Source organism: Rhyacophila brunnea, unplaced genomic scaffold, assembly GCF_057557595.1.
Source record: "Rhyacophila brunnea isolate RB1 unplaced genomic scaffold, BYU_Rbru_1.0 scaffold_4, whole genome shotgun sequence".
Taxonomy (NCBI): Eukaryota; Metazoa; Arthropoda; class Insecta; order Trichoptera; family Rhyacophilidae; genus Rhyacophila; species Rhyacophila brunnea.
This window is the reverse complement of record NW_028233068.1, coordinates 14,576,042-14,593,321: the sequence shown is the minus strand read 5'-3', so window position 1 is coordinate 14,593,321 and position 17,280 is coordinate 14,576,042. Positions and strand designations below refer to the sequence as shown.

Here is a 17,280-nt window from a genome sequence, read left to right as displayed (position 1 = left end):
ATGGTTAATCGTCAGTATTATATGGAAACAATTCGAAATGGATCTCTACAAAACAAGTTTTGTTTGAAAGTTTGTAAAATTTCATATGGGCTGTTTGGCTCTCAAGGTCTTAATTATTTTTTTCGAATTGTTTCTGTAAAAAAACTGGCAAGAGCTCATTTTTACGAATATTTTGATACCATAATCGCGAATGTCGAATTTTTGACTTGTTACCGTTCAATACTGGGCCATTGATATTATTATAAATCCTCTTATAATATTATTTAGGTACCAGTTGTGTTTCGACCTCATTGAAAGAAGTATGAAGAAATACATGGAGGTGTAATTTTGTAAATTTTTGGAATACATGGAAACCTACATTAAAAAAAACGTTTAAAATTTTGCGCTAACATTCCTGTCGAGTATATTTCCTTTTCCGTTTTCCCTTTGTTGTGAAAATGAAAATTTAATGTCGAAAATGTAGGCCTTCTATTCGGCGAATGTCAATAATACCCCTATTGAGAGCGATATGATTGGTCGACGAGAAAAAGCTCGTTTCTATCTACCAATGAGGGATAGCGAATCTGAACTGTCACATCGTGAAAATCATCTTCTAGCGAAACGAAAATGTCGGTGGGTTGTATGAACTCCAATCCGTGAAATTTTGGTAATTGTCAATAAAAAATGAGTCATAATGGCCACTTACGTATACGTAAACGTATCGAGTACCCGGGCCGATAATTCACCGATAAGGTTATCTAGTATTAATAGCTTATTACTCGATAATTTGTGATCGAAGCGAGACGTTGCGTGACGCTGATAATCGTCCCATCTGTCAAAAATATATTACAAAAAAACAGTGTGATTATTCGTGTTTCATTCGCCCATTGGTTGAAACAATTTGTTTGGTGATTAATTGGACATTGTGTACAAATTTTTGCATGCTCATTCTTAGCGCAATTGAACAGTTTTTGTCGATTTAGTGAAATGTTAAATCATTAATTCCTGGATGTTTGCAGTTGTCATGCTCGCTGATGACATCGTAGTTTGACACAGTTGTTGCAATTTGAGTGTGAAATATTCAACTTAATCGCAGTGGTAAATAGTGAAAAGACACTGACATATTTTGGAGGTGCTAAATAATGTAAGTATTTGATATTTTTTTTGCAAAGAAGTGTTTTCTTTTTATTTTACATATTACATACCATAAATCCATTTGGATAAACTTCGTCAACGTCCTTTTGTTAAAATAAGGTTTCCTATTCCTGAATACACATTTTATTCCAATAGTGATATTAAAACAACCAAAATTCATGTGACAGATTGACAGTTGATTGATAATCATTTGAAAGTAGTGTAAAATACAGTATTCTATATCATTTTTGTGGTCAAGGTGTTTTGAGACCAAAACCTAACACTTGTTTTTGGGTTACAGTAGGTTGTGTTGGTTTTTGGTCTCAAAAGGCCTTGCCATAAAAACGATATGAAATAATGTAGGTAGGTACCTTTCCCGATCATTTGGCAGTGATTATCCTGTTTATTTTAAATAAATACTCTCACTAAAATGACTCAAAATTTCCGAGATTGCTTTATAACACACAGCAGTAGGTAGAATATTTTGATGTGTCCTGCCCTCCGCCTGCATGATCTCAAAAGTGGTATTGTTCATGCTACAATAAATTGTTGTTTGTGTTTGCTGTTCATCGACTGTAGATGAGAAAGTCGGCAGGTTTTCGTGAGATTGTTACAGGGACATCCACTGTGTCTCCTACGAAGGTGACCTGCGAGTCAGAACTAGGGGGTGAGGAGAGAACCAGGCCCTCAGCGAGAAGCTTTGTACGAAAGAGCTGGATAATGGTTCTGATTCATGAATGCTGTGTGGAATAGTGTTATACAATGCATAATAATAATGTCAAAGATAGGTTCAGGCAACTGGGTTAATAGGTATTTATTGCTTCTCATGCTGTATGTTGCTGCTTCACATCCTGTGACTGGGCAAGTTTTTCAATTGACACATGTGTTTGAATCTATCCATGGCTTTCTGTAGTCAGGCCGTGACATGAAACTGTGAAATGATTGTTGATGCGTAATGAAATAGATAAAAAATTTAACAAAATATGCAATCAAAAATCTTCATTTATTGCGAAAATGTTACCACCACATTGCGTTTGAAAATAATCAATAACTAGCACTACCTACTATCGTAATTCACAATTCAGTACACAACCTGAATATAGTCAGCCATGGGATTCATCACATGGTCGCAACAAATTGAGCAAATAGCTAACCACTAAACCTCGTAAAATGTCTGTCAAGATACTTTCACAATATGGAGGTCCACATCAGGCTCTGTTTTGTGATGGAAATGGTAATTTACCTGATTTTATTTCCACTTAACAATGTTTATTACTTGCGGTATTAATTTGAATCTGATTAGCTTTACAACTCATTCGTGATTGTATTGAAATAGGGCATTAAACATGCGCTTATAAAATTCCTACCGTTATCACTTATCACATTAATTCCTAGATATCAGATATAGTTACTCACGGTATGCATTGTTTTTTTTTGCTTGATAAAATATAAAATACAGGTTTTTCATTTCAATGATTCATACATTGCTAATGTGTATAAATTATTTGTAATTTCATATTTTAATGAAATAACAAAAAAACAAAATTGGTCAATTAAACAAGTTATGAACACCTGCACATGGCCTCCACAAGGAAAGGGCTGACAGGTCTCTAGCCTGGGGGCCCGGGCTTAGGATTGGCGGCTCGACCTCTTAAATGAGATAAACACACCACAAATTCACTCTAATAGTAAAAAAGTCACTATTTCACGAATAGAATTTTATTTTATATTTATATTTAGTGTGTTCCCTGACTAATAAAAATAACTAATTATCCGATATGGCGAAGGATCCCATGTTACTTAGCTATCACAACAGGGGGTCGCGATCACTACTTCATAATATGATACCGAGTGCCGACAATTCAAGTGGATTTATTTAAAAATGCCAAAAATCTCAAAAAATACATGGAATACCATTTATTTTATATGGAACCCTGGAGTTACATGTAACATAAAGGGTAGTAGAACATTACACTGACCTTAACCTTAGCGATAGGTTGGGGGGCCATCCACCTGCATCATAAAATTCAACAAATCAATGACACATTACAAGGACTACTCAACTAATAGTTCAGATATGCTTTTTCATTTCGAAAAGAAATGAACATCCTGCTTACTTTAAATTCCTTTTATTTTTGTAATGGATATTAAGTACAATTATTAATAAGTAAAATTATATTTCAAATAAAATTGGAACCGATACTATGAAAATTATATGGATTTGTAAGGATGAACATGCTCCGTTATATGGCATTTCACTTTTTAGACGACTTTTCAGGAACGTATCTGGGCTGTAAAGCAAGGTATTGGTGTATTAAATTAATTTCTGTCAATTAAGTAAATATATTTTTTTTACATTTTTTTCTTGACACAAGTACTGACTTCATAAATGCTTATGTCGAGAAAAAATTGATAAAAGTATAGAAGAGATTATAAATATTATCATGTTATCTATCACAAGCGGATCCAGATAATGCATCCAATACCTTGTTAGTTATAAATATTGTCACAGTTCCACACCTAGACACCGCTTAGTGCTAATGGCAACATGCAAATAATACTGATATCATTACAAATATATTGGTTTAACAATTAGGTGCTGGGATACTCATTCAACTCGAGGAAACAAGGAAGATGGGACACAGTGATAGTCCAAAAAACAAAAGGGAATCTTTATCAAACAGCCACATTAATCTTTAAACATTTAATGTACCTATATTATTTTTTTCTGTTTCAGATCCTGTATCACTAGCCAGATAAGCCAGTAATTCATTGTTCTGCTTTAAGATATCAACTTAGTCAATGAGTATTGTAGTTTTCTGAAATGTGCCAACTGATAAAATATGCCATTCAATCAACATATTTTGTAAATTATTACAAATTGCTCATGAAGACATGACTCAATTTTTGATTCATAATTTTTTAATAAAAAATGTTTGAGTGAAGTTTTTATTGATTCCTTCAATATTGTGCTCAATTTTGGCGTAGTTACTTCATTTAAATAGAGCTCAAATTATTCTATTATACATGTTAGGTACTTACCTACCAATAAACGATTTTTTTAACAAGTTTCTTTCAAAAACTTGTATGTATTAGGTATTCACAAATTTAATTGTGACTACGGTGGTCATGCACAGAATTTAATAATTTAATCACACATAGCCAATTAAAAATCTTTGATTCACCGCGCAAAAAAATTAACTAACAATACCGATGACCGACTACGTAGTAATACTGGCATAATTTACCAATTAAAAAAGATTTGCAAAAATAGTCAAAATCAACAGAGCGAGTCTGATATGTATGACTTGAATGAATTACTATGCAAAATCGAAGGAATATGACAGATGTATTAGTGGAGTGAAGTAAAACTCTCACAAAATGTCGGGGTCAGGTAGCGGGGGAGGCAAGAGCGGAGGGGGTCGTTCAGGCGGGGGAGCGGGGGGCAGAAGAGGAGGCTGGGAAGAGGCAGGTGCGGAATTCTACCAGGAGAGCTATCCCGGAGCCGGACTGGAGGTAGATGTCTCCTCTAGCAAGGCCGCCAACATTGCTACTATGCTACCCTCGAAGCAGCATAGAGGAAGTGAGTACTTTATTTCACTATTCTAATCGTTTTTCAAGCTTCTTTAAACACACACGGAAACGTATACGAGGTCTGTTCAAAAAGTATGTGGTCTTTAGTCAATAAAACTATAATTACTCACTTGGTGGTCCTAAACCCTAATCTCCTTCAAAATAGTCTCATTGGGATTGCACACACTTCTCGCAGCGGTCCCGTCATTGTTGGGAACATTTCTGAAATACCTCTTTGGGAATGGAGTACATCTGGACCGGTGCATCCTGCATAATATCTTCTCAATCTTTAATAGCGCCTGTACACGTGCATGGATTTACTGGCAGCAATGGTGCATATTTTAAACTATCGTGACAATAACGTAAAAGTGCTGACTGTCTCTCTAATTCATTCTTTAAGAGTGAGCGAGACGTGATGTTGTCATTTTTTGGTACTATTTCGTACTATTTGACAGGTAGTGAAAATCGGTCAACCTGAAAATTCGTTCGCAGTTCGTTTTTTTGCCGGGAGGTTCGCCATTATCGTTCTACTGCGGAGGCGCGAATCGAAAAAGTCCCTACTGTCGCATGAACATTCAGAAGCTTCCAAACTTTTTTGATTCATCCATGCAATCTTGCCAACCGCAGGATAATACATGCTTACCCATACATTTTCTTGTTATGGCCGCGATAATACTTACTGTCAACAGTAAATCCATGTACGTGTAAACGGGGTGTAATGCAAGTTGTTCATCATTTTGCGTGAAATTAAAATTTGACTGAGCTGATTTTAATCCCCACATACACAGCTGTTTCAGGATAGATGTTGAATGCAAGATTTAAAGGTTATATCCTTAGATTTTCTAAGTAGTCTTCTATTTAAGTATACATTTATAAATATCATATTACTTTAAAAGTGTGAGTGATTTCGACAAAATCAATAAGTAATCTTAAGTTGTCCATGAATGTTGTTGTACGATTTTTTTTATTATTTTTTGATGCCCCTCCCCACATTTTCACACAGAAGCTTTTAACCCCTTGTCTACATTTTATCACATTTTTGTACTCCCTCGTTAAAAACAATTTCGTTTAAAGTGATCGATTTCAGTTCATCTATTTTGAAATATCCTTGAATTTATCTTTGAATGTGCGCAGACCCAATTTCTTCTAGTGCGTAGCAATTGGGCAGGATAAATGTGATTATCGTTATGATTGCCATCGTGGTCTATAAATATTGCATTGCTTTCTCTTGCTCAGTTATGTCTAGTTTTCCATCAAAACATACGAACTTCCTACTAATGTAGTATGTTTATAATAGAATATCTGAAAAAAATTATATTTGATTGGTTTTGTGATGCCTTATTTTCTATAACGTCTTCTATCTCCTTTGTTACAGATAATCACATTATATCATACCCCCTTCCCCCTTAGGGCATGTCGTTATATAATATGGACAACACCTAATGTCAAAATTTGATATTTCAAATATATTTCTAGCTAAATCATAATTTAACCAGGTATTAAATATAATGTCTATGATATGAAAATGCATTAGACAACACGTACCTACCTACTGCAAAAAAAAAATAACAAATGTGTTTTGTTTTCATTACATATTATACAAATTTAACACGTTATTACATCGGTAATTTCTTGATTTCTATTATAGACTTTATAAAATTCACAGACTGTCAAAGTCTATTTTTAACTTGCTATGCTTATTAAATACATAATGATTAAAAATTAAAATCATATGTCCAAAATATGGCTGATTAGCTTTCATGCAAATATAAATAATGCTTGCTTTTTAATTAACCCATGTGATTTTTTTCCCCCATAATCATAGCCACGGTTCGAAGGATTCGGCCAATCGGTGAAAGGAGACAATCTACCACAGCCAGAGGTACTATTGCCGGAGATACCATGGTCTCAATGCTTCCAGATTTGTCAGGTAATTCAGCTCTCCGCTGTTTCTGATGCATGATTTGACCTGTCCTCGCTTATTCAACTGGATACATGAAAAGTCAATTTAATCAGTTAGGTATGCGTTACAAGTATATTGCTGATTTTAAAACTCTAAATTTACTCATAATACATACTGGTTTATTATAGTTTTATAAAATTTATCTTTATCCTTTTGAAGTCATTTAAAAAAATTCTTATTTAAAGCATTATTAACCCTTAATTTGGAAGAGAAAGAAAAAAACTATCCTGGTTTAGAAACAACCCCAACAAACCTTTAAAAGTGAGTATAATATTATAATATATTATAACTATTGCCCGCGGGTAAACTCTCACATTTAGTATTATGGCACTTATTCATTATTGATATTTTCAGGATAAGTATATGATATTACATCTAAAAAGCCTTATTGCGTATGACGACTTTAACATAATATGGCAATTTAGTACTCAACTCTTAAGTAGTACTTCACTCAAAACATGTATTTTTGGACTTGTGGTGGTTTAGTTGCTGGAGTGTTTAACTTAACTTAACGTGTTTTTTTTGAGTTGTCACTTTAGCTAAAATATTCATTCTGACACAACAGTTCATGCTGCAAGAACGTGTCCTTCTCCTATGGTACAAGACCTATCATAGTAGATTTTTTGGGTTTCCACCGTGTGTCCTTCTTCCTTCTTTACTCGATGTTTTGGGCTCGTTGCAGAAGCCATTATAAAGCAGTGGCGAAGGGTGGAGGTAGGCTGTTAAGATTCGCTATAAATAGTGCACACTAAACTTTTTTAGTCATATGTATTTGTTTTTATTGTACTAAGACTACAATTTACAGATGGTGTTAGTTAGATTTTAAAAATCAATTAAACCATGCCTAAACGAACCCATAATAGTTTTGGTCTAATTTGGGCAATACGACAAAATTGTGCACACTTTTTCATTCATAGTTATTTGTTTTCGTTGGATTAAAAATACATATTACACATATTGTTGGTTATTTTTTTTAATTCGTCAAGCCCTGACTTAATCAAACTATAATAAATAAAAAATATTATTCTATTTATAAAATATTCAAAGTTATGTATGATTTAATTGCATAATTTTAGATATTTTATAGATAGACATGTATTTTTGGACTATTATCTATTATGGCTTGGTTTCTCAGGGTTTAATTGAATTTTAACAACTAACCAACACCTTCTGTAAATTGTAGTCTTATTTCAATGAAAACAAATATGTATGTCTGAAAAAGTTTAATGTGCACTGTTTATGGCGGATCTTAACAGCCTACCTCCACCCTTCGCCACTGTTATAAAGAGATGATATGTTGTAATGTTTTATGATGAAAATGTAGTGTAGGTATGTAAATATAAACGTTGCTTTAAGAATGTCAAAAGGAATCTGATTAGCTAAGAGCAAACGTTGCTCAGAGTAAACTGTCGAGTTGTCAGAGTAATCGAGTAAAGAAGGAAGAAGGACACACGGTGGAAACCAAAAAATCTACTACGATAAAAAAACAATCGTGAAAGCCTCAAACGGTACAAGACCTGTCTTCACACTAGTTTTTTAGAATTTGAGGCTAAAGTCATACATACGAATATTTTGTTATTCTATGAACACGGTGCCATGATCAACCATTAGGTCTTTACAAATTGCCAGTGACAGATAACCCTGATTTTACGTCCCAGGAATTGTCCCACATTGTTCCACTGTGTGCATGTAGTTTCTGTAGTCCCATTTCATTTTAGTACATTTCTTACAATATACAAAAATTCAAATATTCAAAATTCAATTAAAATTATGTTGGAATTAAAAATAAAAATCAATTTATTTTAACACATGCAATTAAATACATGGCTATCATTGTAATAAAATGCAGACACACGTGTGCGTTATAGACATGAGTGCAGTGCCTAAGGCGAAAGTTACACAGGTGATTGGTGGACGAACTTTTATTTTAGCCATTAATAGTAGCTTTTACTAATTGTCATTTTGTGTTTCTTTGACATTTTTTGTTCTTATTGTTTACGTCATAATTGATTAATTGATACGTTTTATTTTTTATGTTTTTTGTTTGTACCCATTCAAATAATGTTTCAGCAAAGAAAAACATTGTCAGTTCAAGTGAAAAGGAACATTCCACTATGTGAACCAAAACAACATGTATGATTTTTTAAATAAAAGTGCATATTTTTTTATAAATTTATCGTTTTCCCTCTGTTTACGTTTTTTTGTCAGTATCATCAAAAACGTAAAATCAGGATTTCACTGTATTAACCGGCTCTATGCCTATGATGCTATAATGTTTATGAGGCCGTGATCGACAGGCCGCACATACAAATTTCGCGAGTTATCTCGTCTGACTTTAAACTCAAATTACTAGGCACAGTTGATTGATTTGCATAATCTAAAAAATTAAACACACAGTGACATCTGTTTGAATAATTATTAAATACTAAGCGACAAATTATCAGTATTACAGCGATTGTAGTAGGAGCTTCGCTCTACATTCAACTTGTGTCGTTTAAAATCTGCGGCCTGCCAGATACTGCCATAGTAATATCGTGCGGCATAGAAAAGATTAATATAATATTACCATAAAAAGGTCGGAACCTGTCTTTGTCTATGTCAATAAAGGTTAAATACTGATTTATTTCCCATTCCCTGTAATATTAATTGTATAGTGAATAAATACTAGGTGGTATTAGAACTAGGTCAGCAAAGATATCTAAGAAGATAAACAAATCCAGGTGATATTTATTGTTCAGCCACTGATAAAGGGAAGATTAAGTAAGAGTGACACATTATATTCTGGCGTTTTAATGTCAATATTATTCAGAGAGGGGAGAGGGACAATTTTTTTTTTTAAATCGCATGAAAAATTGCACTTGAAAACAATATTAGTAGAAGTAATATACATTTATCAGCCCAAATCAATCCACTGCTGGATAAAGGGTTCTCCATGGTGATTCCATTCTGCTCAACCATGTACATTTTCTTCTGCAGAACTTAATATGTTATTGATCCAGTGACCTTTATGTCTACCTTACGGATTGTTTACTACATCTTGTGTACCGCTGCGAAGACTATGCTTGTCCAGCGGTTGTCTATTCTTCGAGCTATGTGTCGATAATACTCTATTATAATATTATAAAATCCAGGTTAAAAATAGAGTAAAGTCAAATTATACAATCTTTTCTAATGTGGCGGAGAAATACGGGATGCAAATCACATCCTCTGGGAATGTCCTAAAATGTGTACAGAAAGGAAGTGCTGCAGAAGTCAGTTCAACCAGGTGTTGGGCCTATCGGACCGTCCGACCTGGTTGCCGTAAAGTCCAATTTTGTTGCATTTAGAAAATTTCCGGCGTCATATTGCCAACATGAAGATCTCTTCACTTAAATTGTTCGGCAGTTCTGTATTAGCTTTTGTTACTTACTAAATTTTTTTTTTTTTGCCCTTATGTGCTCCTCTCTCTTAACTTAAAAATTTAGTCAAAACACATTTGAGGCCATGGCGACCTCAGTCTTGGGGAACTGCTCCTGATATATTTATTACCAGTCATAAAAAAAGATGCTTCACACCCGATTAAGCTGGGTGTTTTTTGGTGGGCCAATTAACTTCAATCTTTTCTAATTCGGTGTCCTTCTATCCATTGAAAAAAAATGTTATCTGGGAATGTCTGGTAGTAATGAAACTATTTGAAAATAATTCAGAAAAAATTATATTTATTTATTACAAAATTAATATTTTTGAAAAAATTTTGAATTTGGAGTCAACGAATTTGCGTGCACTCAAAAGTACCAATAAATCGGCCCTGGTATTGTTACTTCTGTCCACTTATCTCTAAAAAGATTTATACTGTTCTGAAATGAAATCCAAATAACAGAATTAAGTGATTTGACACACCACATGATTTGTTTTTTTTATTGTTTTTAGAAAATCTGTCAAACGAAGAGAGCACATGGGAAGAGATAATGCAAATAAAAGCGTTGCCCGTCCCCATGATGCAAAAGAGACAGCTCAAAATGCAGCTACAGGTAACATCATCTGCCTAATTCTCAGTTTACTTCAAATGTCATTACCAATACACATCCTTCTTAGATCGAACTACACAAATTAATTGAGATTATGCGAATTTGTTATATCGCAATCGATTTTTGCTAATTTTTTGTACAACACTTGTTTTGACATGTGCTACGAATCGTCATAATGCGTGACACGCATGTACTATTTTTCTCGCTCGGATACGTATAATAAAATTACAAACCTCTTTGCAACATGCATCAAAATGAATGTAACTTAAAATTTTTTGCAAAATCACATTTAGTTGGTTATTGTTATTTCTTAATACCAATTTACTAAATAAAAATTTTGCCCATGATGACTGAGCGGCTAATGAGTCAGCTTATAATGTCGTTGGTCCCTGGTTCGAATCCTGGGTTTGCCAAATACACATTATTTTTCAATACAATTTCAGTAGCGTTCTATATACCTATGTAATGTTGTTTTATTCGTGTAAAATTGCATCTAACATGAATATTTAAAAGTTGCTTATTTTTAAGTTGTGTTCTGCGAAATTAATATTTTTGACATGCATAGTTTTACCCAAACAACCCAGAATTGATTATCCTATTTTAAGTAAATGGTAAATTCACAATTTCGCCAATAAACAGAATATGTGGGTCTCCACAGAGTTAATGTTGTATTAAAAGATTTTTTTATTTAATTAAAAACCATTTCCGGTGAAATTGTCCATTGCCATGGATCAAACACATGTTGAAAAACAGGATGCATTTTTTTGCCAGCCGTAGAATCGAACCTGCGAACCACGGTTTCATAGACAGACATTTACCAATTACACCACTGGGTACATTTAAAACCTATTTTAATTTTCGTAAAATAATGATTTCTTGTCAAGCTATGACCTGTCAGAATGAACAATTATAATTATAACTATTTTGCTATCGCAGAATGCTACAAAGCTTCGCCTGCAGGGATTAGAACAGCTGCAGTGGCGGAGACGGAAGGTTTGGCAGGGCACCACGGCTCGCATCCGCGAAACCCTCGCTCGCCTCGAGCTATGGAAGCACTCCTTCAAAACCATCGAGGGGAATTTTGGCACGGGCGTCGTGGCCTACTTTGTCCTGCTTAAGTGGCTGTTTATGCTCAATCTGGCCATCTCCACGCTCATCGTGCTGTTCATCATCATCCCCAGCGCCGTTTTTGATGGGATAGTCGATGACGAAATCTGTGACATGGCCGTTTCACCTAATTCAACTCAATGTTGCTCCGAAAACTACTTCAACACAACGATAGACGACAGCAATCCCGTCTTGGACATCATCCAAGGCACCGGCTGGATGGAGAAAACTTATATGTTCTATGGAATGTATTCGCACAAAGTTTTTTCTTACTACGTTGGAGGCAGCAGTCGAAATGCTAGCTTTCTGCGGGACACAACGGGCGCTTTGATGTATTACGATTTGCCTCTGGCGTATATTTTAATTCCGGTCATCTATTTCATGATGTCACTGATAGCCATTGTCAAGTCTGCCGCCAGAGGTTTCAAGGAGCGTCTGGTGGAAGGCGAGGGCCAGTTCTATCAATACTGCAATCTTGTGTTCGGCGGGTGGGATTTCTGCATTCACAACGAAAAGTCGGCTAATATTAAACATAAGGCTTTGTACAACGAGATGAAGGGTTGCCTCGAGGAGAAGAGGCTGCAGGACGAAGTTCAGAACCGGTCCCGGGACGAGCAGATAAAGCTCTTTCTGATCCGTACGATAGTCAGCATCATCGTGTTGGGCATTCTGATCGGTAGCGGTTTCGCCATATTCTACGCGTTCAACTTTTCTCTGTCGGAGCTGAACCGGATCAATCCGTCCTCTTCACAAATTACGGCAAACGATACGACACTGAGAGAATCTGGATATCAGTTCAATGCTAACGCTACGGACGCTGTCGACTCGACAAAACATTCAGAATCTAAGAGGCCGGATGCTGCCTCGATGGCACAGGGATTGAAAATGTTGATGAGAACGAGCTCCGATCAACCGTACGACACATTGAGCGAGATTAGAATCTTTCTGCTTCAATATCTACCCGCCTTCTGCATTGTGGGCTTGAACATATTTGTACCGACACTATTCATGTATCTCATAAACTTCGAACACTACAATCCGAGGGTGGTGGTCAAGCTGACCCTCTTCCGGACCGTCCTGCTGAGGCTGTCGTCCCTAGCTGTCCTACTGAGTCAGCTGTACCTGCAGATAAACCTGGCGAATAATGCGCTCACCTGCATGGAGGGTGAGTCCTCTCTACTATGCTGGGAAACGTACGTGGGGCAACAGCTATACAAGCTGCTGATCGCTGACTTTGCCATACAGATCTTCATGACGTTCCTGGTGAATCTGCCGCGAGCGTTCGTAGCCCGTCACACCTCCAGCAGGTGTGTGCAGATACTGGGTGAGCAGGAGTTCCATATCCCCAAGCACGTGCTGGACGTAGTGTATACGCAGACGCTGTGCTGGTTAGGTTCCTTCTACTGCCCCATCTTGCCGGTGATCGCCACCATTCTGTGCTTCTTCACTTTTTATTTGAAGAAATTCGCCTGTTTAGTCAATTCGAAACCGTCTTCCACGGTGTATCGGGCGTCGAGATCAAACTCGCTCTTTATGGTGGTGCTCCTGCTCAGTTTCTGCACAGCGATTGTGCCGCTGGGCTATGCGGTGGCCGAGATCGGCCCCTCCAGGAGCTGCGGACCCTTCAGGGGGCTGTCCTCCGTATGGGAGGAGGTGGTGCTGACTTTCGAAAAGTTTCCGGAATTCTTGAAGACGATCGTGTTCACGATCGGCACGTCCGTGTTCGCGGTTCCGGCTTTCATTGTGCTAATATTGCTCCTTTACTATTATTGGGCTGTGACGGACGCCAACCGGCACATGGTCATGGTGCTCAAGAACCAGCTAATGCTGGAGGGACACGACAAACAGTTTCTTCTAAACCGCCTCTCTGTCTTCATACGGCAGCAGCAGAAGAGGAATGAGAGGGCCCGCCAGCACCACGCCCACACCAATGTCGACGACGGTGAATCGATCCGACACAGCTCAAAATAGACGCATCCCATTGTATCTCGAAGATTCAGCATCTTCGGCAGCTATCGAGTTCACTTTAAATAGTGCAATTGACTCAATAAGTATTATGTGGACTCTATGTCATATTATAAGTTTATCATTCGTGAAATAAACTCGTAAGGCCTATAAATACAATAGTCAAACTGAATCCGCAGTCATAACTGGATATTATTATTATTCTGTGTTTTTACTGTACATATTATTTCGCTATCACCATAGTAATTATTGTTATAATAATATAAACTATATTTTCAGTTCAGGGCCAAGGTGCTGTGTGAAGTTCGAAAATGAAGAATTTGGGGTATCTTTGTGAGCTTAGTCTAAATAATCTGTAGACTTTGTAGGATAAGTGTACCTATATGTCATTATGATACATTCTCTTTTCTCTTCTTAGAAATTGACATTTAATGATAATATTAAGACCATAAAAGAGTATGTATTACAGTAAAACCCCGTTAATTCAAAATCAAATAAAATTCAAATTACGAAAAAAAAAAAAATTGGAAGTGAAGTTTTTTTTTGGTTCCAAATATGTAAAATTTTTGGAAATTGCTATTTCAGATTTTATGAATTTTGGTGAAAAATTTGATTTGACTGTGTTTGTAAAGTAGGGTTTTACTGTATTGTAAACGTCATCATGATAAAATTGAGAAAAAACCATATTTGGTATATAAGATATCTATTATACTTATAGCACTTTTTCGAATTATTATATGGTCAACACGTGCATTATGTCTTCAATTTTAATGATATTTAACAATACATTTTGAAATATATCGATTAAACTTTTTATTGGAGTTTGTAATTGACTCTAATTTATAACATTTTTTTTTGTTTTTGCTTTGATATATTATTATGTATTTTATGATCCATTCTTATATCCCAAATTCTTCGTTTTGGACCTTCATTAATATGGGTAGACCTCGACTTTTGTATGTTGTACTTTCGTACAAATTGCTTTCTTGAAATTTAGAATTTGTCGATAATGCTGAAATTAAGAACTCTCTTCATACAATCGAGACAAAGCTGGAAATAATCAGGCGTTCTGAAAGCAGCGAAAGCTTTTGCTGCAATCGACTGTCCATACGACGTACAATGAAATATATCTTCCAAGATTGTTTCCAAAAGTCACTACATAGTGATGGATGAAATAAGAAAACTTTGTTTTCATGGATTGATGATCGACATCAAAAATAATGTCCCTCTGAGTTTTTCAATAATTCAAGCTAAGCCTCTTAAGTTTGCGTGAAGATTGAAAGACACCACGGAATTTCAACCAAATAAAGGCCGGTTAGACAAATTTAAACTGAGGTATTCTTTACATAATTAATTCGCTGGAAAAGTTGCCAGTGCAGATAATGGGAATGGGACAACTGGACTCCGGACAATTGGACGCCGCACTGTCGTAGACACGTATACAGATCGTAGATATTTTAATCAGTTTCTATGCACTACTTAGTAGTTTTAATTCATTTTACTCTTAACATAATGTATTCTTTATTGCGGATTGAGAATTACCTTGCCTAAGGCTTTATATAAAACAAAAAACTTTTTTTTCGTTGGAACTAAAACTTATGCACGATTAAATCATTATTTACGTCTGCATATTTACATTCTCACCAACTATTAAATCATAATATAACATTTAAATATAAATAATAATATTAAATATATAATTTTTTAAGTACCTATAAGTACCTAACGTCTATTTATTTTCAAATTCCGTGGCGTCCAGTTGTCCCGGTGCCAAATCGTCCTAGACCCCAGATAATAATGCAAATGAATTTATTTCCTCGACCAAATTATTTTGAAATACACTTATTAATGTTTTTTTTATATTGCTTAATTTTGTACATTCAACATTTGTATACATTTTCACCAATTTTGTATACAAAAGTCGAGGACCGCCTGTACACACATTATGTACCTACTTGTTTAATGTATGAATTTATACCAAATCAGAGTCACATGATAACTCACTGGTTCTGTTCTGTTCTGTATAAATTTAATTCTTGTAACTAGTTATTCTGTGCATTTAAATATTAATAATTTATCGTAGTTATTGTTTTTTATACTCAGTGTTTCCCAAACTGTGCTACGTGTGCCGCTGCGGTCTTTCAATTTATTGTTGACTCATCAGACTCTAAAGGTTAAATTTTCATATCGCAAAGTGCAGTATGCCGGTTAAAACTATGTTATCAGCTGGGGAAACACTGCATACTTATCACATATGCATTTATCACATAAACTGAATGTGTTGAAGTCATTTTGCTTCATGAAATCGATTTTCATTTATTATTTACATCATATCAACACCTCCTACGTATAAGGCCGGAACTGCAAAATGATACTTTTCAATAGTACGATTTTAATAAATTTTAATGACACCACAACGTTAATTGTTAATGTTGAAATCGTAATTTTTTAGTTGATTGAAATTTGTTTTTTTTTTCCAATTATCATTGTTGTATTACATATCTTTCAAATTATAATTATTTAATAAAAAGCAATTAAGTCAAAATAGCCAAAAACGCAGTTACGGCCTTTTACAGAGGAGGTGTCGATATTAAGTATATTCGAAAAGTAGGTATCTCTTCTGCATAATGCCTATAACTGTTAAATTAATAATCAGATATGAATATTGTCATTTTTTTTTTAAATATTCTAATGTTTATCGAAACTTGAATTTTGCATTTGCACGTACAGCAGGTTTTACTCAGGTTCTACATTTTAAAATCACAGGGGATTAAATTTATGTTTTAACAGTTGCTTTTTTGTTTCAAGAGGATTTTACTATCTCAATTTTGTGTAATACATTATGTAAATTCATCACAATGTCCCTGCAAAATAAATATTATATATATAAAAGCAAAATAATAATTAGTAAACAGAAGTAAGGTAGTTAAGAATATGTATCTTTATCGGTCTACGATCTAACTATGTAGCGTGTTTCTCAATCATGGGTTATAGACATTAAATTAAAAATGTGAAAGTAATGATGTTATATTTTGCATTTATGGCTTCTATTTTTTTCAGATATTAAGTATTACACTCTCATGTCATTATTTTTAAAGTATTGAAATTGGGCCTTTTTTGCAAATCATTTTTCTCAACCATAAACCAAAGAAAAAATTGTAAATATTTGTACATAAATAAATTTAATAATAATAATTGTAATTTAATATAATACATAATTATTATAAGGAATTTTATTTTATCATGTTTGTAACACTAGTCTCTCTTAGCTTTTGAACAAAGTGTGCTAAAAAATAGTTAATTTAATAATGGTACGGAATTGTTTAGTCAGCGGTGTTTTATTAGATAACGCACTGGATTAATTTGGTTTGGATTAAAACGAGAAAGCAGATGTGTCTCTTAATTATAATCGTTCATTTTCTGGAAAATTCAACACAGCCTATTTAGTCCGATACCAATGTGTGAGGCGCTGGGTTCTCATATCTCATTTTTTGGATTCGATCCCCGGTGACGTCACGATACATGTATGCGATTTTCTAAGGCCCGGATTTT

The 17,280-nt window shown here is 34.9% G+C and overlaps 1 protein-coding gene across 3 annotated transcripts; it reads left to right on the top strand.

Annotated features, from left to right (window-relative positions):
- Positions 1-587: 587 nt before the first annotated feature.
- On the top strand, positions 588-14,239 carry LOC147066931 (transmembrane channel-like protein 7). Of its 3 annotated transcripts, XM_085954711.1 has the most exons (5): positions 598-1,123; positions 3,851-4,696; positions 6,512-6,616; positions 10,559-10,659; positions 11,593-14,239. In XM_085954711.1, exons 2-5 carry the CDS (start codon positions 4,495-4,497, stop codon positions 13,732-13,734), a joined length of 2,550 nt encoding a protein of 849 aa, XP_085810837.1. In that variant the 5' UTR covers positions 598-1,123; positions 3,851-4,494; the 3' UTR covers positions 13,735-14,239. The 3 variants fall into 3 exon arrangements, with proteins under 3 accessions (XP_085810838.1, XP_085810837.1, XP_085810839.1); XM_085954712.1 differs by lacking the exon at positions 6,512-6,616 and having other exon boundaries at positions 588-1,123; XM_085954713.1 differs by lacking the exons at positions 598-1,123; positions 3,851-4,696; positions 6,512-6,616 and adding an exon at positions 8,729-8,782.
- Positions 14,240-17,280: the final 3,041 nt, after the last annotated feature.